Below are 24,926 nucleotides of genomic sequence, written 5' to 3'. Positions count from 1 at the left end.
AAACAATAGTAAAGAATAAAATTGTCAGGCACGTATAAGAACATAATTTGTTGGACAAAAGTCAACATGGTTTCTGTAAAGGGAAATCATGTCTTACTAATCTATTGAGTTCTTTGAAGGGGTTAACAAACATGCAGACAAGGTAGATCCAGTAGACATAGTATACTTAGATTTTCAGAAAGCCTTTGACAAGGTCCCTCACCAAAGGCTCTTGTGTAAATTACATGGCCATGGTATAAGAGGGGAGGTCCTTTCATTGATTGAGAACTGGTTAAAAGACAGGAAACAAAGGGTAGGAATAAATGGTAAATTTTCAGAATGGAGAGGGGTAACTAGTGGTGTCCTCCAAGGATCAGTCCTGGGACCAATCCTGTTCAACTAATTCATAAATGATCTGGAGAAAGGGGTAAGCAGTGAAGTGGTAAAGTTTGCGGATGATACTAAATTGTTTAAGATAGTCAAGAAAGAAGCAGATGGTGAAGAATTTCAAAAAGATCTCACCAAACTGAGTGATTGGGCAACAAAATGGCAAATGAAATGTAATGTGGATAAGTGTAAAGTAATGCACATTGGAAAAAATAACCCCAACTATAGGTACAGTATGATGGGGGCTAATTTGGCTATGACAAATCAGGAAAGAGATCTTGGAGTTATTGTGGGTAGTTCTCTGAAAACTTCCACACAGTGTGCAGTGGCAGTCAAAAAGGCAAATAGGATGTTAGGAATTATTAAGAAAGGGATAGAAAATAAGACACAGAATATCTTACTGCTCTTTATAAAACTATGGTACGCCCACATCTTGAATACTATGTACAGATGTGGTCTCCTCACCTCAAAAGAGCTATTTTGGCCTTAGAAAGGGTTCAGAAAAGGGCAACTAAAATGATTAGGGGTTTGGAACGGGTCCCATATGAAGAGAGGTTAAAGCGACTGGGACTTTTCAGTTTAGAAAAGGGGAGACTAAGGGGGAATATGATAGAGGTATTTAAAATCATGAGTGGTGTGGAGAGGGTGAATAAAGAAAAGTTATTTATTAGTTCCCATAATAGAAGAACTAGAGGACACCAAATGAAATTAATGGGTAGCAGGTTTAAACCTAATAAAAGAAAGTTCTTCACACAGCGTGTGGTCAACCTGTGGAACTCCTTGCCAGAGGAGGCTGTAAAGGCTAGGACTATAACAGAGTTTAAAGAGAAGCTAGATAATTTCATGGAGGTTAGGTCCATAAAAGGCTATTAGCCAGGGGATAGAAATGGTGTCCTTGGCCTCTGTTTGTCAGAGGCTGGAGAAGGATGGCAGGAGACAAATTGCTTGATCATTGTCTTCGGTCCACCCCCTCTGGGACACCTGTGCTGGCCACTGTCGGCAGACAGGCTACTGGGCTAGATGGACCTTTGGTCTGACCCAGGATGGCCGTTCTTATGTTCACGTACATACCACTTTCACACACAAACAATCTCTACAAGGACTTTCAAAGAAAATCATAATACAACAGTATCTCATATTGGGCAAAGCAAAAGGCATTGTAAATCAAACAATTAAGACTTCAGCCTTCAACATTCTTCTAGTCTCATTAATATAGACAGAATACCAAACTCTATTTCTTTACTTACTAAACTGACTAAACTTTAAAACAAAGAAATGTATACTTAACAAAAGGGTTTAGTTTAATACAATGCGTATTAAATATGTGGTAGTATGTTACCTTACATTGCTACATTATTAAACATAAAATACAAATATAAAAAGAATAAAACTTTCAACTCCAACAGCTAGGTAGCAGTTCAGCAGAAAAGGACCTGGGGATTACAGTGTATGAGAAGCTGGATATGAGTCAACAGGGTGCCCTTGTAGCCAAGAAGCTAATGGCATATTAGGGTGCATTAGGAGGAGCATTGCCAGCAGATCTAGAGAAGTGATTATTCCCCTTTATTCAGTATTAGCCAATTAGCCCGTCATAAGACAGGATTTTCAGGTCTCTCCTCCATGTTGGTCTTCTCTCCTGAGCCTCCAGTCTCTCACTCCATGTCTCTCTCTCTCTCAGCTCTCCTCCACCTCCTGCCTCTCTCTCTGTCTCTTCTCCTCCCCCTTCCACCTCTCACATGGGGGACCGCGGAGCCCAAACGGTCGCTTGCGCCATTTGCTCCCACACGGCAGCCTGGCTGAGCGGCCCAGAAGTCAGCTGAGCACCATGGCGGGAGGTGAAGGTGGGCGGGGCGGTGACGTACACAGGGCTAGGCCCCGCCTCCGGCTGTGTACATCACCGCCCCGCCCCCCTTCCCCTCTCGCTGTGGCACTCGGCTGAGTTCTGCGCCACTCAGCCAGGCCGCCATGGGGGAGCAAGTGGTGCAAGTGGCTGTTTGGGCCCCACGCTCCCCATGCAGCACCCAAATGGCCGCTTGCTCCCCCGCAACGGCCCAGCTGAGTGTCACAGAAGTCAGCCGAGTGCCATGGCAGGAGGCGAAGGACATGACTCAGGCAACTGCACCGCCCAGAGGGAACAGCCAGGAAGGCAACAATGCCGCCCAGAGGGAACAGCCAGCATTTCAGCGTTAGAGTCACAGACATTGGGCTACTATATACGTGACTAGTGAGGGTACATCTGGAATATTGTGTCCAATACTGGGCCCCCCATCCCCCACTACAGAAAGGATGTGGACACATTGGAGAGGGTCCAGCAGAGGGCAACCAAAATGCTTAGAATCATAGAGCTGGAAGAGATCTCAGGAGGTCAAGTCCAGCCCTCTACCCAAGGCAGGACCAATCCCAACTAAATCAACCCAGCCAGGGCTTTGTCAAGCCAAGACTTAAAAACCTCTAGGGATGGAGATTCCACCACCTCCCTAAGTAACCCATTTCAGTACTTCACCACCCTCCTAGGGAAATAGTTTTTCCTAATATCCAACCTAGACCTCCCCCACTGTAACTTGAGACCATTGCTCCTTGTTCTGCCATCCGTCACTGCTGAGAACAGCCTTTCTCCAGCTTCTTTGGAACCTCCCTTCAGGGAGTTGAAGGCTGCTATCAAATCATCCCTCACACTTCTCATCTGCAGACTAAATAAGCCCAAATCCCTCAGCCTCTCCTCATAGGTCATGTGCTCCAGCCCCCTAATCATTTTGGTTGCCCTCCACTGGACCCTCTCCAATGTGTCCACATCCTTTCTATAGTGGGGGTCCCAGAACTGGATGCAACACTCCAGGTGTGGCCTCCCCAGTGCAGAATAAAGGGGAATAATCACTTCTCTAGATCTGCTGGCAATGTTTCTCCTCATTAGGGGGCTGGAGCTCTTGACCTATGGGGAGAGGCTGAGGGATCTGGGTTTATTTAATCTGCAGAAGAGAAGGGGAAGGAAGGAAAAATCAGTTTCATACATACAGGCTACGTCTAGACTGGCATGATTTTCCGGAAATGCTTTTAATGGAAAAGTTTTCCGTTAAAACATTTTCGGAAAAGAGCGTCTATATCGGCATGGACGCTTTTCCGCAAAAGCACTTCTTGTGGAAAAGCGTCCGTGGCCAATCTAGACACCCTTTCCGCAAAAAAGCCCCGATCGCCATTTTTGCAAACGGGGCTTTTTTTGCGCAAAATAAATCTCAGCTGTCTACACTGGTCCTTTTGTGCAAAAGTTTTGCGCAAAAAGGACTTTTGCCCGAACAGGAGCAGCATAATATTTCCGCAAAAAGCACTGATTTCTTACAGTAGGAAGTCAGTACTTTTGCAGAAATTCAAGCGGCCAGTGTAGACAGCTGGCAAGTTTTTCCGGAAAAGTGGCTGATTTTCCAGAAAAACTGGCCAGTCTAGACACAGCCACAGAATGGGAAGTGATTGTCTAGGAAGGAGTATTGCAGAAAGGGTTTTAGGGGATCATAGTGGACCACAATCTAAATATGAATCAACTGTGTCATACTGTTGCAAAAAAAGCAAACAGGATTCTGGGATGCATTAATAGAGTTGTGAGCAAGACACAAAAACTCATTCTTCACTCTGCTCTGCACTGATAAGGCCTCGGAATATTGTGTCCCGTTCTGAGCACCACATTTCAAGAAAGATGTGGAGAAATTGGAGAGGGCCCAGAGAAGAGCAACAAGAATGATTAAAGGCCTAGAAAACGTGAGCTATGAGGGAAGGCTGAAGGAATTGGGCTTGCTTAGTTTGGACAGGAGAAGACCGAGAGGGGACATGATAGCAGTTGTCAGGTATCTAAAAGGGTGCCATACAGAGGAGGGGGGGAAATTGTTCTCCATAGCTTGTGAAGATAGGACAAGAAGCAATGGCCTTAAACTGCAGCAAAGGAGTTTTAGGTTGGACATTAGAAAAAACTTCCTGACTTGTCAGGGAAGTTAAACACTGGAATAAATTGCCTAGGGAGATTGTGGAATCTCCATCTCTGGAAAAAAACAGCAAGCAAATGGTCTGGTAGTACTTTATAGACTAACAAAACATGAGCAGGCTAGACATACATCTATCAGGGATGATCTGGATGGTGCTTGGTCCTGCCTTGAGGGCAGGGGACTGGACTTGATGATCTCTTGAGGTCCCTTCCAGTTCTAGTAGTCTATGATTGTATGATTCTATTAGCAATGAGAGGGCCATAAAGGCCTTTAGTGTGCACCGCCCAGGCACTTCTTTAGTCAAAGAGTTCAGCAGCATTGGTTCTCTGCATGTTGTTTATTCTGACTCCTCTTCCAATGAGCATTAATTGCTGTCAGAATCTGGCTGTCCTGAGAGTCTGGAACATGTGTAGCAACTGCCCAGAGTAGAACTTCCACATCGCGATACTTATGCACTTTGGAGAGGTTTGGATCTGGATCTGATCCAGTTGGTGATTTCATCCTTGGGGGCCCACACTAGTAATTCACAAGCTATTGGGTATGAGAACAATGCCTGTTAGATACGGAAGCCTGTATCTCCTCCCTTGAGAGAGCACTGAGACACCATGATCCTCTCTGATCTCACTCCTCAGGTCGTACGGATGCCACAGTGAAGAATTTCATGCCCTATTTTCAGCGGCAACTTGCAACCACCTTTCTGAGACGGATCTCGAAGGAGCTGGACGCACAAGGCAAACCTGCTCTACAGCTGCTGCAGAGCAAAGTAAGTATGATATCTCCGGTATATAACATGCTCCTCCCACTACAAAAACCTAATCCCAAGGGCATCAGTGTCCTTTTCACAGCTCCATTTCCCTAGAAACAACTATTCTCTTAGTGGTTGTTGTAATTTGGGGTGTGTCTAAACTACATGGCTCCATCGATGAAGCCATGTAGATTAGGCTGATCGGCAAAGGGAAATGAAGTCACGATTTAAATAATTGCGGCTTCATTTAAATTTAAATGGCTGCCGCGCTGAGCCGACAAACAGCTGCTCAGCTGTTTGTCGGCTCAGCGCGCTAGTCTGGATGCTCCCGCGCCGACCTGAAAGCCCTCTATCAACCTCCCCGTTATGTCTCGTAGGATGAGGTTTATCTGGGAGGTCGATAAAGGGCTTTCATGTCGGCAGGGGAACGTCCAGACTAGTGCGCTGAGCCAACAAACAGCTGATCAGCTGTTTGTCGGCTCAGCACGGCAGCCATTTAAATTAAATCGCGGCTTCATTTCCCTTTGCCGAACAAACAAATCAACATGGCTCCCTCGACGGCGCCATGTAGTTTAGACGTACCCATGGAGTCTACAGCTCGTTCCTAAGAGGGAAGGTCCTTTCTTGGATTGAGAACTGGTTAAAAGACAGGAAACAAAGGGTAGGAATAAATGGTAAATTTTCAGAATGGAGAGGGGTAACTAGTGGGTGTCCGCTAAGGGTCAGTCCTGGAAACAATCCTTTTCAACTTATTCATAAATGATCTGGAGAAAGGGGTAAGCAGTAAGGTGGTAAAGTTTGCGGATGATACCAAACTGTTTAGGATAGTCAAGACAGAAACAGACTGTGAGGGACTCCAAAAAGATCTCACCAAACTAAGTGATTGGGCAACAAAACGGCAAATGAAATCTAATATGGATAAGTGTAAAGTAATGCACATCGGGAAAAATAACCCCAACTATAGGTACAGTATGATGGGGGCTAATTTGGCTACGACAAATCAGGAAAGAGATCTTGGAGTTATTGTGGGTAGTTCTCTGAAAACTTCCACACAGTGAGCAGCGGCTGTCAAAAAGGCAAATAGGATGTTAGGAATTATTAAGAAAGGGATCGAAAATAAGACACAGAATATCTTACTGCCCCTGTATAAAACTATGGTACACCCACATCTTGAATACTGTGTATAGATGTGGTCTCCTCACCTCAAAAAAGATATTTTGGCCTTAGAAAGGGTTCAGAAAAGGGCAACTAAAATGATTAGGGGTTTGGAACGGGTCCCATATGAGGAGTGGTTAAAGCGAGTGGGACTCTTCAGTTTAGAAAAGAGGAGACTGAGGGGGGATATGATAGAGGTATATAAAATCATGAGTGGTGTGGAGAGGGCGGATAAAGAAAAGTTATTTATTAGTTCCCATAATAGAAGAACTAGAGGACACCAAATGAAATTAATGGGTAGCAGGTTTAAACCTAATAAAAGAAAGTTCTTCTTCACACAGCGTGTAGTCAACCTGTGGAACTCCTTGCCAGAGGAGGCTGTGAAGGCTAGGACTATAACAGAGTTTAAAGAGAAGCTAGATAATTTCATGGAGGTTAGGTCCATAAAAGGCTATTAGCCAGGGGATAGAATTGGTGTCCCTGGCCTCTGTTTGTCAGAGGCTGGAGAAGGATGGCAGGAGACAAATTGCTTGATCATTGTCTTTGATCCATCCTCTCAGGGGCACCTGGTGCTGGCCACTGTCGGCAGACAGGCTACTGGGCTAGATGGACCTTTGGTCTGACCCAGTATGGCCGTTCTTATGTTCTAAGCTCTAGCAGTCTCATGTGTAGCCTTGTATTTAAAGTAAATTTTGCTGTGAAACCACCATGGAGTCAGGTCTGATAGCTACAGTTTCAGCCTTAACAGAGTGAAAGATCTCCCATTAATTGCTTCACATTTAGAGTTTCTAGGAACACATAAAAACCAAAGGTGGAGACCACTTATACATTCACCAGTACAAAGTCTAGTCTGTTAGGTTTTATTAGTGTGACACGGGTATGATTACCCAATCATATAGAAATTCCATACAGACCTATGCACAAGTTACAAATATACTCACATCTTTGACAACAGTGTTAGGGTTGGACGAGACCCCAATTTTCTGTAGGCTGGGTAAGTTCTCTTTATTCTCATTAGCACAACCAGTATCCTATATTTAAAACACGTCTGAGACAGATACACCTTTACAGTATGTTTAGCATCTTTTTGGGGCATAGGGTTATTTTTCCTGTCACTCATGTCATGATTTCTTGTCTCAAAGGCCTAAAATAGCTAAGCCAAAGTCCTGAAGGCATCAGCCTACGGGTTCTTGCATTTCAGCTTCTCTGACTCATGTTTAGTGCATAGCTCGGTATTTAGAGGAGCTATCTTTTATACTTTTAGCACCCTACAAATAAACTCTAACATACAACTATATATAACATAATCTTAACATCACCCAATAACTGAATAATCTTCTTATAAATATTTCTGAATGTTTGTTTGTTTGTCCCAAAAGATGTCCGAAATGGTAAGAGCTAGAAACACCAAATTTTGCATGGATACTACAGATTTCCTAACTTCAATAACTGGATTGATTATTTCTCAAAATTGGGTCCCCAACAGCCCCAACTGGGCCACTAATTAGCTTTTAGTAGTGCCTGATCATAGGCTTGTCGAAGCAAAAAAAATGCTCCTCTCTGTTTAAGCAGCTAACAAACAGCTTTATTAATTAATAAAGCACAGCATGAGCCAAACGTGGTCCCAGCAAAGCCAGGCTCAGTAAGGCTGGCTAATACAATCAATCTTAGTATCTTTATACCCTTAGCCAAACAGTCCGACGTCAGGGCATCCAATTACAGAAATCCTCAATTAAACTTGGAAAAACAAAGCTTTATCAGCAAGATGGCGGACAGGAACGAGGGAGTACATCTCCTGACCCAACCAGCCCAATTAACACATACCAATAGCCCATCCTGTAGGCCTCTTCTCACGGGGTGACAGAAAGTTCACTCTGGTCTACGTGCTTGAGAGAAAAGCTGAAATGGTTTCTGTTATACAAAATGGCTTCTAGCTAAATATGAAATGGTTTCTACAGCTTCTACAGGCATTTGCTGGGAAACTCCAAATTTTGAACAGATACTACTGATTTCCTAACTTAAATAACTGGATTGGTTATATCTAGAAATCGGTTCCTCCAGAGCCCCAATTGGGCCCACTGATAATTAGCTTTTAGTAGCACCTGATCATAGAAACACAAAATTTTGCACAGATACTACTGATTTCCTAACTTCAATAACTGGGTTGGTTATATCTTGAAATTGGTTCCCACAGAGCCCCAATTGGGCTACTAATTAGCTTTTAGTAGCGCCTGATCATAGGCATTTGCTGGGAAACACCTAATTTTGAATGGATTCTACTGATTTCCTAACTTAAATAACTAGATTGGTTATATCTGGAAATCGGTTCCTCCAGAGCCCCAATTGGGCCCACTGATAATTAGCTTAGATCTCTGAAACGGTAACAGCTAGAAACACCAAATTTTGAATGGATACTACTGATTTCCTAACTTCAATAACTGGATTGATTATATCTCAAAATTGGGTCCCCCAGAGCCCCAACGGGGCCACTAATTAGCTTTTCGTAGTGCCTCATCATAGGCATTTGCTGGACTCTTCTGTTAAGTGTATCACATAAACTGCAACTACGAGATCCTTTCCCTATGATATAAGAAAAAGTATTTCCAATAAAATACATTATGTTAACGTCATTTACATAGTTCATTCACCACACCTTTTGTTATCAACAAATGAGTTAAATGTAAATGCGTTTTGTAAGCACATCACTAGCTATGTAAATTTCTTAAAGTAATATATGAGAGAAAAGTATTTCCAGTAAAATATACTATGTTCATGTCATTGACATAGTTCATTTATCACACCTTTTACTATACTTTCCCCGGGCGACGCTGGGTATTTTTGCTAGTAACTAATATTGTTGGCTACACATGTAAGTAATTGCTAGCATGTGAATCACTGACCTAACAGTAGGGGCTTTGGCTGCTCATGCCCTGGACATAGTTTTTTAGGAACATATTTAAAAATACAAAAGCAGTTCCTGATTCATACCTCTGTGTGTGTTTGGGGTTTAGGGCAGTTTCTGCATGCTGGAGGCCAGTGATGGCACTACTAAGTTCACATTTCAAATACTGACTAAAGTTTCAGAGAATTCAAAAGGCCACATTTTCATAGAATCATAGAATACTAGGACTGGAAGGGACCTCGAGAGGTCATCAAGTCCAGTCCCCTGCCCTCATGGCAGGACCAAATACTGTCTAGACCATCCCTGGTTTTCTTGCACACCATCCCTCCTTTCCTTCTCCTTCCCTCTCTGATCCTTGCTAACTAATGTAGGAGCTGTGAAAGTGCAATGTATGGCTGTTATTAGTGTTCTAGGAGAGCTTTTTCTTTTTCCCCAAACATCTTGAGCTGCTGCCTTCTCCCTGATCAGAAAACAACTTTGCCTTCATCCTCCATTCTCTCTAGCATCTTGAGATCCTTTAGGGCTCTAGTATGATTAATCTCTGACACACAGTTCTGTGTTGCTGAATGGATCAAGCATGAGGATGTGTATACTCTGGTGGCTTAAGCATGGGAATAGGAGCTGGCAACTCCCAAGTGCTAATCTTCAATGCAGCCCTGCTGCTAGTAGGAAGTTTAAAAACCTGCCATTCACTGTTACTTGCTCATACTTTCATTCACCTGCTTCAATTTGCAAAGAGAGAAACTCACACAGAGTTCTGCTTCAGGTCTGGGAAAGGTACTCAGAGCATCATGAATAAATACAAGGTGTAAGAAATTGTTAAGCATAAGGAGTTAATACATGTTGCAAGAGACCATTCATGGTCTGATGGACTATTAACACTTCTGCCTGTCTCTAATATCCTGGTACAAACACAGCTATATCACTGCAGTTCTATAGTACATGCAGTTTTATAATTTTTTTATATACTGATGGAGCTGATAAATTGTTACCTGTCCTCTGGATTAGATTGAAAGACTTTGTAACCCCCCCCTTAAGAGCTATTTTGACTGAAATTACAGGGGGAGGGAGAGAAATAGAAGTTAATGTAGGTGTTTTATTTGCTGCCAGTGGCCACTAGATGTCGTCATTCACTTGTCTCATTATTTAGACATCTTTATAAAAGGCTATTAGCTAGGGGATAAAATGGTGTCCCTGGCCTCTGTTTGTCCGAGGCTGGAGATGGATGGCACAAGACAAATCGTTTGATCATTGTCTTCGGTCCACCCCCTCTGGGGCACCTGGTGCTGGCCACTGTCGGCAGACAGGCTACTGGGCTAGATGGACCTTTGGTCTGAGCCAGTATGGCCATTCTTATGTTCTTATTATTTATATTGTTTTAGAGTAACAGCCAAAGGCCTGGGTCAGGGTTAGACACAGAAGATGACATGGTCTCTGCTCCAAAGAGTTTACAGTTGCATCTGCACTGTCACTGGGACTTAGGGTTAGCCCTATCCTGTCCTCCTTTATCCATTCACAGCTCCAGATACCACCTGTTGCTCTTCTGCATGAAGGAGTCCTGACACAGTATAATGGGGACACCTGCAAGTGGAAAAAGAGTTATTTCATTTTGCTGGGAAACTGCACCCTGGAGTGGTTTGATAGTAAAGAGGTATATGTGCTGCTTCAGTTGCTTTTATCCCCACTTCCTGGGTTATAAAGTGTATATAGATCTTGCATATTATCACCCCATTCAGATGAGTCTCCTGTAAATACTTGTATGCCCAGACGTCTGAACATGGGTTTGCCTTCTTAAAGGACAATTAGCCGCACAGTTCCGGAAAATTATGTTCTGCCTCCCTAAAATTCCTCCTTCTGGCTTATAGGACTAAATTCTCCTCCTTTGTTTCCTCTCCAAAATGGATGTGTAGAGTTTGTTAAACAGCTACTAAATTCCACACTCAAAAATGGCCGTTACTGTCAATGAGTGACATTTAGAGAGAGCGAGAGAGACTTGATGTCAGTCACTTCAGACCCTAAATCCTAGCAGCCAGGTTTGTGTGAGGAATTCTGCCCTTAAGCCCTCCTGAAGATAGTTCTGTTTGGATTTCTTTTCCAGGCCCAGGGGAAAGACAATAAACCCAGAGGATCCACTAGTTTATCCGGATACTTGCTGGTGACCTCGCTGAGTAAATACACAAGACTGATCAATAGTCTCTGCCAGGGATTAGTATGTAAGTCTGTGATGTGCCCTGTTTGAGAAATGTGTCAGGAAATAGAAAGGGCAAAGAGTCTTACTGCCCCCTCATAGCATTATTCAGGACAGCAACTTCAAGAACTCCTCAGCAACACCAGCTCTAAATAGAAAGAGCTCCATTTCTGAATTCTAAACTTTCTATTTTTTGTTATGTGATGGACTTTGCCATCCTTATAGAAGAACATTGATTATACATATGCAGAGGCCCCATTGCTCAAGGGACTACTGCACTGTTCAAAGCTAGAGATCACAAAATAAACCAAACATACTGATGTGCTTTTTAGGACCTCATGCTGTTTAAACCTGTTTCCTTTTTACCATGCTCTTCTGTCCCCCCTTTTCTCTCTTTAGAATAAATACAGTTAGTACTGTTAGTGGGTTACAGGGTTTTATTCAGCCAGATGAAGAACCCAGGTTTCATGGTGAAGTGACATGAAATTAGAAGCAGATGCAGCAAGATGTTGCCAATCCCTGCACTCCATTTGAGACAGCTGTTCTGTTCTCTTTCTCCACTTGCCAGGTCTGTATAGAAACTGGCAATGTGCCTTAAAAGTTCCATCTAGTTATCATAATATGTAAATAGCTGATCATTTTATTTTATTCAATCCACATTAAAATTGCTAATGAAGCAGGAATCTTTCCTATCTGCTGAAATAGTCCATGAGAAAGGAAGTGAGGCTTCAGCAATCACTTTCTGAACAGATTTTGTTAACGGTGGAATAGGAACATCTTTAGTGTGCTGATTTGACACAATATTTTCTAGTAAATATGAACCAGTAAAATGAAAATACCTTAAAGTGACCGTGCAGGTGTTCAGCCTCACTCAGTGCATTTAGATGTCTCCAATTATAGGCTGAATCTTGGCAAGTACTGATAATATGTAGTTCCCTCTGCTGCCTTAGCTGTAGATAGGCATTCCTTCTGGCAGTAAAATGGCAGCTGTCCTCTGGGTTGGGCACCAGGGAGAGACACCAGGATCATTAAGAGCTGTGGAGACATAACACATTATTTCAAGAAACATTTGATTCTAACAGTCACTGTTGGAAACATGTTCTGTGCTTTCCTTTTCAAGTTGACTACCCACATTGGGACCAAGACCCCTTAAATGAGCCTCCGGAAGAGTTTCTGCTGTTCCTTTACCATCCATTCCGAAAGTCCTTCTGTTTCTGCACAAACTCTGTAGAATCCCAGCACACCTGGAAATCCATGTTTCGAGATGGGATCCGATATTGTAGCACAGGTAACATCTGGAAGTTCCTGCATTATTAGACATGAGGCAACATCTGCATATGAGGCTGAGAGTAGGAGTTCGCTATGACCTGTGTGCATGGTTAACTGATAATCCTGGGTTTATCGGTTAACCAGCACTGTTAAACATACCCTCCCCTCTGCTGCCTCTGTATTAGAGGCAGCAGGGATGGGAGGCGAGAGCCAGTATACGCAGGAAATCAGCTATCAAGCCAGCTCCCTCCAACACTGCTGTCTCTATATCAGAGGAGGCAGCAGCACAGGGGACAGGCTGGAGCTGGTGCTCCAGGGGAGCCTATTTAAAAGCCAGCTTCCCGTGAGTACCAGCTTCTGTGGAGCCATCTGCACCTCCCACGCTGCTGTCTCTGATAGCGAGGCAGCAGCGCAGGAGGGAGGGGGAGAAAGCAGGAGCTGGTACTCATGAGGGCTTGACTTTTAAACTGGCTCTCCCAGAGCACCGGCTCCTGCCTCCCCCTTGCACTGCTGCCTCTGATACAGAGGCAGCAGTGGTGGGGGGAGCAGTCTGCGTGAATTGTAAACCAGTGTTAATTAAGCTAATTAAGTCAGGCTGGATGTGTCTGTTCAGAGCATGTGATGTGAAAATGGGACTATCAAAGGTGGAGAAACTGCCTTTGTAGTGCATTAACCACTTAAGATCTTTATTCAAGCCTAAGTTGATAGTGATGAACTTGTAAATGAACTCCAGTTCAGATGTCTCTCTCTGTAATTAGGGGATAAAATTCTTTTGTAGAAGAATAGTCACTTTTACACCCATTATTGAATGTCCAGGGAGGTTAAATATTCCCCTAGAAGTTTGTGTGTTACCATTCCTGATGTCTGATTTGTGTCCATTTATCCTTTGGCACAGACACTATTATGTTTGGCCAGTATACATGGCAGAGGGTCATCGCTGGCACTTGATAGCATATATTACATCTGGGACACCCGTGAGTATAGGCCAACTCGCCGTTGCCTAGGGCGCCACCTTCAACGGGGCGCCCAATGATGACATCACGCCATTGAGGGCCATGCAGGTGGGGGCACCAATTGCGCATTCCGCCTGGGGCGCCAGCTACCGCAGCCCGCCTTAGGCCACTCCTGTATCACATTGGTGGATGTGCAAGTGTATGAGCCCCTGATGGTGTGACTTATGCACTTAGGTCTTATGCTGGTGTTGCTTGTATAGCTATGTGGATAGAGTTGGCAGGGTTTGTTGCAGAGGTAAGTTCCTGGGTAAGTGTGACTCTGGTGTGGTATGTGATGGCTGATAATAGGTTGTAGATTGTCAGTGATGCACTGGAGGTTTAAGTTCTTGATACCAACAAATGTATTAGCTCTAAGATACCACAGGACTGCTCGTTGTTTTTAAAGTTATAGGCTAACATGGCTACCCCTCTGAGATGTGGTATTGATGTAAGTCCAAAGAAAGTGAATGTTTCCTACGTCCTGGGATTAAAATTATGGTTTTAAATTTGAGCCACTTCAGGTAGTTTGGGTTTCATTTCTTTAAAGGGAGAGGCAGGTGCACTCAGAGCCACAGAGATTTTCAGAGACTCCTACACCACCCTTGTTGGTCGCATAATGTTATTCTCTCTCATAGGTTTTATAGCACTTATCGTTGTGTCATTTAAGCAATGCTCGTCACCAGCAAGCTGTTCTATGCAGCCAGATTTGACTTTGCTGAGAGTGGATCAGGCTTTTCTGATTAACCTCAGTTAAATGTTGCTGGGACTAACTAACTGGTATTTCAATTCAGTTTTACACAGACAGGATTCCTTTGAAGTAGAGGCGTTTTTGGAAGCTGTGCGGTTTTACAGGCAAGAGAAGGGTAGTTACGGAGCAGGGGATTTCTTCCTGGGAACAGAACCTGAGGTTTGTAAAGTGCCAAGCATTCCCAAGCTGTAGTATTTAATGCATGGTCTGTGTTGTTAACTTAGTGAAGATGGTCTTTTTCTTTGGGTTTAGATTCTTAGTAATGTGCTGATGGAGGATTTGCTTCCAGTGCTGCAGTCTCAGATCTCCCCAAATCTCAAAGGATCAGAAAGCAGGAAGAAACAGTCCTGGTGCCAGGTAAGTCCACAGAACAATGCTTACACCTGAAATCCCAAAAGTGATGTTTCAGGAACTAACAAGCAAGATTCAGCTAACTTTTTAGACTATGCATGGGGAGAGCATGTTAGGAATTTGTACTTTATTTGACGTGGTGCAAAGAACATCTCTGCTAGCTATTGCTCTCAATATCCAGCTCACAGACTCTTCATTTCATGTGTCCTATGAAACTGCTGCCTGTTATGCAGTGTGTTGTATAAATTTTTAAACATGGTATTTCTGGGGAGTAAATCGTGTCTGCATGTAGCTGCTAAATGATGCCCGAGGGGTGATTGGATTGGCATTTGTGTTGGGTCACATGGCTCCAGATGAGTCAAGATAGGTTAGTGCGTTTGTATCTGGTTAGTGCACTAACGAGGACTGTACATTCAGCAGCATCACCAGAAACTTCTGGTCTCTGCATATAGCCTGTATGATGCCTTTATTTTCCCCCTGTTTTCTCTTTCCCTTATGCTGATCTGGGCCCTGCTGTGGCTGGTCAGTTCCTGGAGGAGGTTTATACATTGGTCCTCAGCCAGGTCTCCAACGAATTCCTGAATTTTCAGAGGGAAAATGAGAAACTCCATTTGCAGTTGGAAAAGAAGATTCGCCCTGATCTGGATCAGATGCTGACTTTAAAGGATCAGATATCTAGAAAACTCCAAGGTTGAAGGGGGGTGGTATATGGTTTTCTTCTATTAATCCATGGGATTTACTTTGCTTTGGCATTCTAACTCTCTCTGTTGTATTTGAAATTCTGAGATTGTGTGTGCAGCATTAGCTTCCCCTGGAGAGGTTGGGTTGGTAACAAGTTCATTTTCTTACTGTTTTAGATAATGCTGTGTGAACTTTGATTACTGTATTTATGATGAGAAGCTATTGTGATGGGTACCCTAGATAGACAGAAATTGAGGGGATGGGCACATCCGAAATAAAGGATCGGTGGATGGATGAGCATTTCATATTCCAAAACCCTGCAGTCTTCTACTTAAGTCTAATTAGTCCAGGGCAACCTGAGTTCCACTGTGACTCTGTTAGGCTAATTGAGGAGTTTCCATCTTGGCAGTGGTGGTCCAGAGCCCAGCAGAATCCTGCTGTCGCCAAGGAATAGAGCCTCACCTGGACTGTGTGATGGAGGAACTCATACACCCCATCAGCTTAGGGTTTGACATGGTGCATTCACTCTTCACAGACAAAATTGATGAGATAATTAGAAATGTGCAGAGTTTGCCGATCACCAACTTGCAGGAAGAGGTAAGACATAACATTGATAGAGGGACCATTTTATTGTTCCCCTGGAAAACACCTTACATCCCGCTTTCAATATTGAGGATGGCAACTTAATTCCATTTGTCCCCTAGACCCAGGGAACACTAGTGATTCACCTGCTTCAGTACTCTGTAGAACACTTATAATCACCTCCTCATTGCAAAATGCATCTAAATTGTGCAGAACTGCATAATGGGGGAAAACGGCTCCCTGATCCCCAACTAGAAAGGAGATAATTGTGAGGATGGTGAGCTCTTGCAACTTTCACCTCCCACAAGGCAGTTCATTCAGATCAGTGCCATATGCTGTTTGGAGTCTGACTTCACCACAGAGGCAGCTTGATAAAGGGAGGCCACTTTGTTAAATGAGAATATAGTGTCAGCACTTGACTCAGTCTGCTCGGGTATTCTACTGCATGTTCATGAATCACCCATAAACAGGTATTGTGGGATAAACATGGCTCCAAAAACAAGTAGTCAATGTTCTTCTGCAAGGAGATGCCTTCTTTTCAGTTTTACGTTGCTTGGGATGGAGACCCCTTTGCATGTAATATTTATTCTTAGCATTTAGGCAGGCTTTCATTGCCTCTAGGTGCTGTGCAGACTTTCACTAGCTAACTGCTGGTCTGACACAGGTTCTCTCACTTGGGAAAATGCCCTGGAAACCTGGACTCATGGAGCGATGTTACAAGAAGGCTAATCTCTACAAGAACAGTCTGCAAGGACTGAAGGAGAGATTTGGCTTTCATGGTGTGGCATGTTTAATCCTTGAAGCACAAAATCTCATGCAGCAGGTAAGTGGTGATACTTTGAGAAAACAGTCTGGGTGGAGGCAACCTGTTAGTGAAGGTAGAGAGAAGGGACAGTGCATTCATTCCCTATGTGTTCCGCTCTGAGCTGATCTTTTTTTGTCTTTTATAGCTAATGCAGAATTCGGTTCATACATTCCAGCAGCTTTCAGAGCAACATCTGAGCTTGGCCACCAACCACAGCCAAATCACCCAGACTCTGAAAAAAATCAAGGATCGTGTGCTGAAGGTGACGCTCTTAACTTCTGTTTGTGTAAAATCCTGTTTCTGTGGATCTTACTCTGTCTGCACTTGTTGGCGCTCGTGCTCTGCACGCTGCCTTGAAAACTTTGTTCCTCGTGTTTCCCAGTCCCTAACTGCTGTAGATAGATAGATGCCGAAGAGGTCGTGGGGAAGTTTCCTGACTGTTCTGCTGTTTCCTTTTGAAATTTGGTTGTGGTTGGTTTTCAGAAATTGGACTATGACAGCAGTTCCATCCAGAAGCAGTTTGCACAAGAGTGGTTGGTTCAGATCTTCCTTCCTTTTCTGCTGAAGAATCTGGAGCCCATATGTAAACTGGTGAGGTCTGATTCTGAATGATGAAGGGACCCAAACCTCATGTGTGAACTGATGCTCTTCCAAGCTGATTTTATTTTATCAAACTAATACCTTTTATTTTTCAGAAATGCTTTGCTAGCCCAGTCAACTTCAGCGGACTAATGGGAGAATCCTCTTTCCCCTTAATGTCTTTTATAGAATTTAAGACCAGAAGGGGTGATTATATCATTTAGTCTGACCCTTTGTTATAGGTTTCCAGTATGGCAAGATTGAGACTCTGAAGAGAGGAGAGGCCTTAGGCAGTATTACAGGTTCTTCAGTGCCACCAAAATGTAGGGCACTCTTAACAAGCAGTCAGTTTAACTCCCTCCAGAGGCTAATGAATCGACTTCTATTTCACTTTATGACTCTTCCAGCCATGTAAATGATTCCCCAAAATCTCCTCTTCCATTTTGTTGTTTTTCTGCGCTGCTACCAGCCTAACTCAGTACCTTGTACCAGATAATGGTTAAGTTTGACTCCCTTTGAAGGCAGTCCTGGTACATGTCAGTGGTCTGGTGATAGAAGGCACTGTGTCCTGAAGAGATTTAAATTTGGTCTTTAGTCATCAGAAGTCTGGGAAACTTGATCCTGAACTTCATTAATTTTCCCCCAGATTTCTGGGGAGCTTGAACTAATTCCAGTGAATACTTCCCCTTCTGGCTGTTTAACCATAAGAATGGCTGGACTGAGACAAACCAAAGGTCCATCTAACTCAGTATCCTATCTTCTGACAGTGGCTAATGCCACATGCCCTGGAGGGAATAAACAAAACAGACAATCATCAAGCTGTCCATTTCCTGTCACTCATTCCCAGCTTCAGGCAAACAGGGTTTAAACACACCAGCCCTGTGGCTCCACTTTCCTTCTGAACCTATAAATACACACACTACATTGTGCAGGGCCAGCCACTAATGGGTGCTATTGGAATTTCAGATGACCATTTGTTCCAAGATGGAGCAGAACTCCGAATTTTGGTTCACTTTGGTTGCTATGTAATCCAAGGCTGGCCCTGCTTATCTATGTGTGTGAGGTGTATCTATAACTGGTATTGGCTGATTTCCCCTCTCTTTTACCACCTTTGGCAGAAGCTGTCCAAATATGAAAATTATGTGTTTGCCGACTTCAGTGGCATCATCAATGTTGAAAATATTTATGAAGAAATGGTTCTGGCTGTTTTGCAGGAAGCAGTCAGCAAAGGTGAGTAGAAACTGGGTTCCATCCTAAAACAGACCAAAGTCTGCACTGTTTGGTATTTATCCTCTGCTAAAGAGAGGACAGGTTATCCTGGCCAAAAATGTTTACAGTTACCAGGCCTGTAACATTCCTTCTGACTGTTGTCAGGGTTTTTTTTAAAGCATTTTGTGATGTTTTTGTTAGAGAAGAAACAGGCGACCCAGGAGTGGATGGGGGTAAACAGACCTTTTTATTGCAGATACTTGGGCTTTTTTTGGACTCCCCCCCCCCCCATATAATGTTTTGAGTGAGCAATAATTTGGCACTATATATTAAAAAAATGCCTGCTTTGGACAGACCCCATCTATCTACTCTGTATCTATCTTTTCAAACAGAAAAACAAAAAGAATAAACAATTCCTGCTTTGGCTGGACCCCTTACCGCTAATGTATAGCCATTCCAGACCCCTATTAATTTGTACATATCCCAACAATTTTGGTGTTCAGTTCACACCAGTAGGGGGTTATTACCACCTGCCTTCCAACTTTGAGTGCTTTAAATGCTGGGGAGCTGTGGTTCATACCCCTGACACCAACAGCTGGTTTGACAAGCATTTAGGCCATACCTTGCTTGCACCAGCCCGTTAAGAGTTTGTAAAATGATCCCAACATTCCCCCCAGGCCTGAATTTCCCCCAAACAGTCTCCCTGCAATGTCCATCCCCCACATGGACCACTCAGGACTCCTTGAAAGAAACAGACCCAAAAGCTGGTAATCTTGACAATCATTTCAGCCTCAGCACTGGGTTTGGTAAAAAGTGAAGTAAGTGTATTCCATCAAAAAAGAGGTTTTAAGAGGGTTCAGTTACAGGGAAAAAGACAATTACAAACAAATGCAAGACAACTATGCTTTCTAATGACTAAGATCTACCTAAGTGGTCCCCAATGCGGTGCCCCCCGGAGCACAGTGCATGCATGGCCCCATCCCCGGGCACCCGGTGCATGCATGGCCCTGCCCCCGGGCGTGCAGCACCCCCCCCCCGGAGAGCCCGACAGTCACACGCGGCGCCCGCCACCCAAAAAGGTTGGGGACCACTGATCTACCTTAACAAGCTACATTCTTTGTTCAAGGTAGTTTCCTCATCAGTCTTCCTTTTCCTGCAACAGCTGACTAGCTTAGTCAGGATCCCTACAGAGTGCAAAGTGTTGCTTTTCCTTGTCTCCTCAGGGGAAGAATAACTTATGGTTTCTATTCCCCTTGCTGTATAGTCTTGTAAACCTTTGAAAAGTCTCTCTCAAAGTTAATTGTCCCTGCTTCAGGAGGCAGAAAGTCTTTGTGGGGGTGCTGTCTCTAGACCCTGTTGAAATTAAGTGATCATTTTCCCAACTTGTTCTCCTGATGGCTATTTGTCTAGCATACAGATGTGCTTTTCTTTGCTCATACTTTGCTTAATTTACATGGGAGATGCATTCATACAGGTGGAACTGCATTTCTTTGGGGGGAGGAGGGGGGAATTGTTTTTCATCTTCCCAGCTCTGGCACGATAAATGCAGAAGTGGGGGCCAGCAAATGCACCACAAAACCTTATCTACCAGGCTTTGGTATAAAACTTCCCCCCAAAATCTTAAAACCCTAGATTTTGGGGACAGAATCTCCACTGCCACCACCCAAATTAATAGAAGAAACCAGGGGAGAGACCATTTAGGAAAATCTCACCCCTAAAGTAAAAAGCAGGTCACCACCATTAACCAATACCAGGTTAATAATAGGAAAAGAGAAAACTTTTATTATCACCACAATCTTCCTGTTGCAAGCATAATAGCTAGATGGAAAAGTAACCAATAATATACTCATGGAAGAACTCCATAGTCTAGAACTTAGTTATAAAGAAAAGCCAAAACATCTTTTAAAAAGTGCACAGACAGCAGATCCCATACCCAAACCATAAAACAATGAAACCTGATGGATTTATCTAAACTTTACCCTACTTACAGAAAGTGAAGAAACAGTCTTTTCGGAGGGAGACATAGTGTCTGTCCCCCTCAATAGATGGGAGAGAACGGTCCAGAACAAAGGAGGGAAAAACCAAAAATTCCTTTGTCCCAGTTTGAAATTCCTACCTACATTCCTATTGGCCACTCCACCTGGCTAGGTAAGGGACATAGTTAACCTCTTAGTCCCCAGGCTGCTGGCTAACCCTCATGATCATGACACAACCCAACACATTTTAGTCATAATTCCAGCAGCACTGTGGGTTGCCCTTATAAACATCATGCCTATGACATGACACCTTTTAGATACAGATTATAGCAATAGAGTTGGAGCACACCTGAGCTGGTCAGGCCAGCTGAAACTCACTGCTAGATACCAGGAAACCAATTGCTTTCTGGCATGGGAATGCTCTGACAGTCAGACATCTATAGACAGCTTTGTGGTTTCCTATTTTAAAGGACTTTCCATATGTTGTTTGTGGTAAGATCCAGTATTCCAGTGTTGAAATACCTTACTTCTGCCAGTTTCCATCTTTTTTTTCTTCCCACTCTGACTGCTGTCCAAACATTTCCCACGGGATAGTGTGGAGGAAATGCATTTTACAGCCATGTTGTCATTGAAGGGCTGCATAGTGCTGGTTGCTTTTCAAGTGTAAAAAAACAAGAGAGCTTTTATGCTCTGGCTAAATTGTAAATGTGATCATTTGAAAGCCAGGCATCCTGCCCATCTGCTTGCTTGCATAAGCTCCTCTGATCAAACCAATCCCAAAGCCCACTTTTAATTCTCCAAATATGTTTTTGGTGGGGGACAAGCCAGATAAAGCATGTGCCAGTGGAGTTTTCAAAGTCTCAAGAGCAGTCACTACGACTTAACCCTGGCTACCACGCTAGAGCTGGGGGATAACCTGGCTTCCCCTGGGGACACAAAAATATCAAGAAGAGCTCATAAGAATTATGACATGGGACAGATGGAATATTAATGTAGGAGGTGTGTGCTGTGCAGGCACGTGACTATGAATAAGCACAATATGGAAGCAGCAGGGATAGAGAGCAGAATAAGATTTGGTATTTCTTTCTCTCACTTGCTGTTCTTTGTTTCAGCCCTGAAAGAAGCTTCAACTCAGAAGAGATATAATTTTTATAGTGACAGCTTCTCTTGTGGTCTGGATAATGTGGACAACTTACTGCAGCAGGGCAGAGCCCAGGGACACTCTGAAATAAGGACAGGCACTTTAGATGGTAATGCCACATCTGACACCATGAATCTCATCCCGTCACGTGAGCGAGACCACTTCAGACAAGAAAGCATGGAAATATAAAGGAAGTTCAGCTGCAAACACCCCAAAGATAAAGACCAAATCTACCCAGTAATTTCCCATTGCCATAGAGAAGCAGAAAAACCTTTGAGGGTGTTGCTTGATGGTTGTAATTGAAGATACAAGGTGGCCTTGGAACCAGACATGCAAAGTAGCTGTATTAGTGAGCCTACAGATGTGTTGTAGAGAAGACCGCAATTGAGCCTGAAACTGAAAACAATATGTGGGCAGGAGACCTGAATAAAAAAAAAGATAATGACAAGTCATGGAGCTCTTGTGCAAGGAGTAAAGATCCACATGAGCCACAGAACATAATAAATGAACATTCTGCAGATCAAGTTCCTGCTGCGAAGAAACAGCAGGAATGTGGGAGGGCGATGTTGGAGAAAGGTGATGAAGAATTAGAGTTTAATCCATCTTGGATTAAAGGAGCAGGCCAGAATGATGAGAATAAACAAAAATACAGAAAGTTATTCCAGGATCAAGAGGGTCCATGTGAGGAATGTGGTTAATGTTACATCCTATTGCCAGGCTCTGACTCAGGCCCCTCCAGTCTTGGCTAGTGTTGGTATACCTACAGACCCATCACAGCATCAACATGGTGATGATGCTTCCTCTCCACATGATCTAGATACTTGGATTCGAGATGTAATAATGTCAATTAACCGATAAGCAAAATCTTATAGATTAATGCCATACATTACGGCTACATCTACACTGGCATGATTTTCCGGAAATGCTTAAAACGGAACAGTTTTCCATTATAAGTATTTCCGGAAAAAGCGCGTCTACATTGGCAGGATGCTTTTCCGGAAAAGCGTCTGTGTCAATGTAGACGCGCTTTTCCGCAAAAAAGCCCCGATCGTCATTTTCGCGATCGGGGCTTTTTGGCGGAAAAGAAATCTGTGTTGTCTACACTGGCCCTTTTCCAGAACAGTTTTCCAGAAAAGGACTTTTGCCCAAACGGGAGCAACATAGTTTTTCCGGAAAAGCACTGATGATTTTACAGTAGATCGTCAGTGCTTTTCCAGAAATTCAAGGGGCCAGTGTAGACAGCTGGCAAGTTATTCCGGAAAAGCGGCTGATTTTCTGGAATAAGTGGCCAGTGTAGACACAGCCTACATGTATTTCCTCCCCCCCCCCCCCCACACACACTTGCCCAAGAAGAATTTTTAGCAGGCTGGCCAGCAACTTGGTTCAGTCCTGGTTTGTGATGAGTCCGGGACCTACCCCTGCTGCAGCTCTGTATTTAAAGTGTATTAGGAGCATAGGTGTGCGCAGCACATTTCATTAGGGTGTGCACCCAGGAATTTTTTTTTTTTTAAGGTGAACATTAATACTCAATCAAAGGACATTATTTTTATTAATCAAACAAACTAAAGAAACTAAAACTTAACTAAACTTATTTTTTTTTAAATTAACAACTAAACTTTACTTAAAAAATACAAACTTAAGTATGGGACATTGTACTACTTAGTTTGCTTTTTACATGTGCAATTTGGCGCTTATTGCATAATACAGAAATCCATACTTTAAAACTAAAAGAGCGTATCATGCAATTAAATTAAAATGCAAAGCTACTTTTTTTGGAGACATTATAGGGTTACCAGGTAGTCTTAAAAAAATACCAGACACACTTCATGGGACGGGGAGGAGGGAGGGACTGGCCGGGAGGGAAGCGGGGCTGGCCAGGGGAGGGGTGGCCGACAGGAAGCAGAGCTGGTCGGTGGGGGGAGGGCGGAGCAGGGCTGGCCGGGGGAGATCGGGAGGAAAGGGGGGCAGCCAGCGGGAGCAGGGCTGGCTGGGGGAGCTCAGGAGGAGGAGGGGAGAACTGGCCACTGGAAGCAGCACTGGCGGGGGCGTGCAGTGGGGCTGGCCGGGGAAGATCAGGAGAGGAGGGGAGAACTGGCTGCCGGAAGCAGGGCTGGCGGCGGGTGCAGCAGGGCTGGCCAGGGAAGATTGGGAGGAGAAGTTGGGGAGAACCAACCGGCTGGCCAGGAGGGGATGGGGAGGGAGGAGCATATCAGCCAGCGGGGAGTGGGACTGACCCAGGCAGTGAAGATCCCAGGGCATTCCCGCCCCCCACATGGTCCAGGTGAAGTGCGAGTCAGTCCAGCTGCGGCTCCACCATGCGCTTGACCAGCACGCAGGAGCACGGACCGGGTTGCCCCTCCTCCTCACATGCCAACCAGGGCTCCCAGCACCAATGGCCCTCCACCTCCCAGCTACTCCCCCCACCAGGCTTCCGGGTGCCCAGTCGGAAAACCAGAAAATACCGGACATTGCACATGTCTGGTATTTTCTGGATTTTTTTAAAGGACAGAGCCCCAAAAAACCGTACTGTCTGATAGGGTTGCCAGGTGTCTGGTTTTCTAAGACACTAGGGTGTGCCTGGGCACATCCAGCACACCTTGTACGCACACAAGTGATTAGGAGCGAGGCTGGCAGGCAGCCCAGCTCAGTTCTGGCTCACACCGGGTCTGGGAGCACAGACCACTCTCCCCTGGATCAGGGCTGCTGCTGCCTCTGTATCCGAGGCAGCAGCATGGGGCGACAGGCAGCCACAGTCGGTGAGGGGTGCTGGTTTTTAAACTGGCTCCCCTCGCAGACCAGCTCCTGCTGGGCACCCCACGCTGCTGCTTTCATTGGAGGCAGCAGCAAGGAGTGGCAAGGGGCCCCAGGCACTATAGTGGTTGACTAACCAATGGGTTATTCCGCTGTTCGGCTAAGGGGTGAGAACTGGCCTGCAGGCAGCGCGGGGCCGGAGTCCCCCCCAGCCCACGCTCCGTCTCCCCACAGCGGTGCTGTGCACGGCAGAGGCGCTGCCCGGGACGGCGGAGCAGTTTTCCAGGAGCCCGTTCCTGCAGGGAGCAGGCCTAGACCCAGCACCCGGGGCTGCTCCTCCCAGCGGCCGGTCCCACGGGCGCATTTCCTTACGCCTGGGCAGAGCGCGCCGCTGCTGGCCGGCCTGGGGGTAACGCAGCGCCCAGGCCGGGCTGGGACCCAGCACTCGCACGCCGGCTCCGGTGCCCACGGCAACGGCTGGGCGGGACACCTACAGGGGCGGGGATGGCCACGTCCCT

The 24,926-nt window shown here is 44.7% G+C and overlaps 1 protein-coding gene and 1 long non-coding RNA gene across 3 annotated transcripts in view; one reads left to right on the top strand and one right to left on the bottom strand.

Moving 5' to 3' along the window:
* NIBAN3 (niban apoptosis regulator 3) overlaps positions 1 to 23,422 on the top strand; it is a 40,614-nt gene extending 17,192 nt beyond the window's left edge. Inside the window, 16 exon segments of the mRNA XM_014578201.3 lie at positions 4,967 to 5,097; positions 10,656 to 10,787; positions 11,235 to 11,349; positions 12,445 to 12,612; positions 14,377 to 14,492; positions 14,586 to 14,690; positions 15,212 to 15,374; positions 15,775 to 15,962; positions 16,612 to 16,770; positions 16,898 to 17,014; positions 17,236 to 17,343; positions 18,450 to 18,561; positions 21,629 to 21,806; positions 21,808 to 21,863; positions 21,866 to 22,018; positions 22,021 to 23,422. Of these exon segments, the coding sequence (XP_014433687.3) occupies positions 4,967 to 5,097; positions 10,656 to 10,787; positions 11,235 to 11,349; positions 12,445 to 12,612; positions 14,377 to 14,492; positions 14,586 to 14,690; positions 15,212 to 15,374; positions 15,775 to 15,962; positions 16,612 to 16,770; positions 16,898 to 17,014; positions 17,236 to 17,343; positions 18,450 to 18,561; positions 21,629 to 21,806; positions 21,808 to 21,863; positions 21,866 to 22,018; positions 22,021 to 22,355 (2,336 nt within the window). The 3' untranslated portion in view covers positions 22,356 to 23,422.
* The window catches only part of LOC112547350 (uncharacterized), a 30,067-nt gene extending 5,286 nt beyond the window's left edge, over positions 1 to 24,781 (bottom strand). The window contains exons 1-3 of one of the 2 annotated variants that reach the window (XR_012896667.1): positions 24,546 to 24,781; positions 12,164 to 12,359; positions 6,796 to 10,717 (exon numbers count right to left, since the gene is read on the bottom strand). This is a non-coding gene — a long non-coding RNA (uncharacterized LOC112547350). Of the gene's footprint in view, positions 1 to 6,795; positions 10,718 to 12,163; positions 12,360 to 24,545 lie in introns of those variants that run through there. The other variant, XR_012896666.1, reaches the window with a different exon arrangement.
* Positions 24,782 to 24,926: the final 145 nt, after the last annotated feature.

The sequence above is a fragment of the Pelodiscus sinensis genome, chromosome 19 (assembly GCF_049634645.1).
Source record: "Pelodiscus sinensis isolate JC-2024 chromosome 19, ASM4963464v1, whole genome shotgun sequence".
NCBI lineage: Eukaryota > Metazoa > Chordata > Testudines > Trionychidae > Pelodiscus > Pelodiscus sinensis.
Note: the sequence above shows the minus strand (reverse complement) of the source record. Positions and strands in the feature narration are given on the sequence as shown.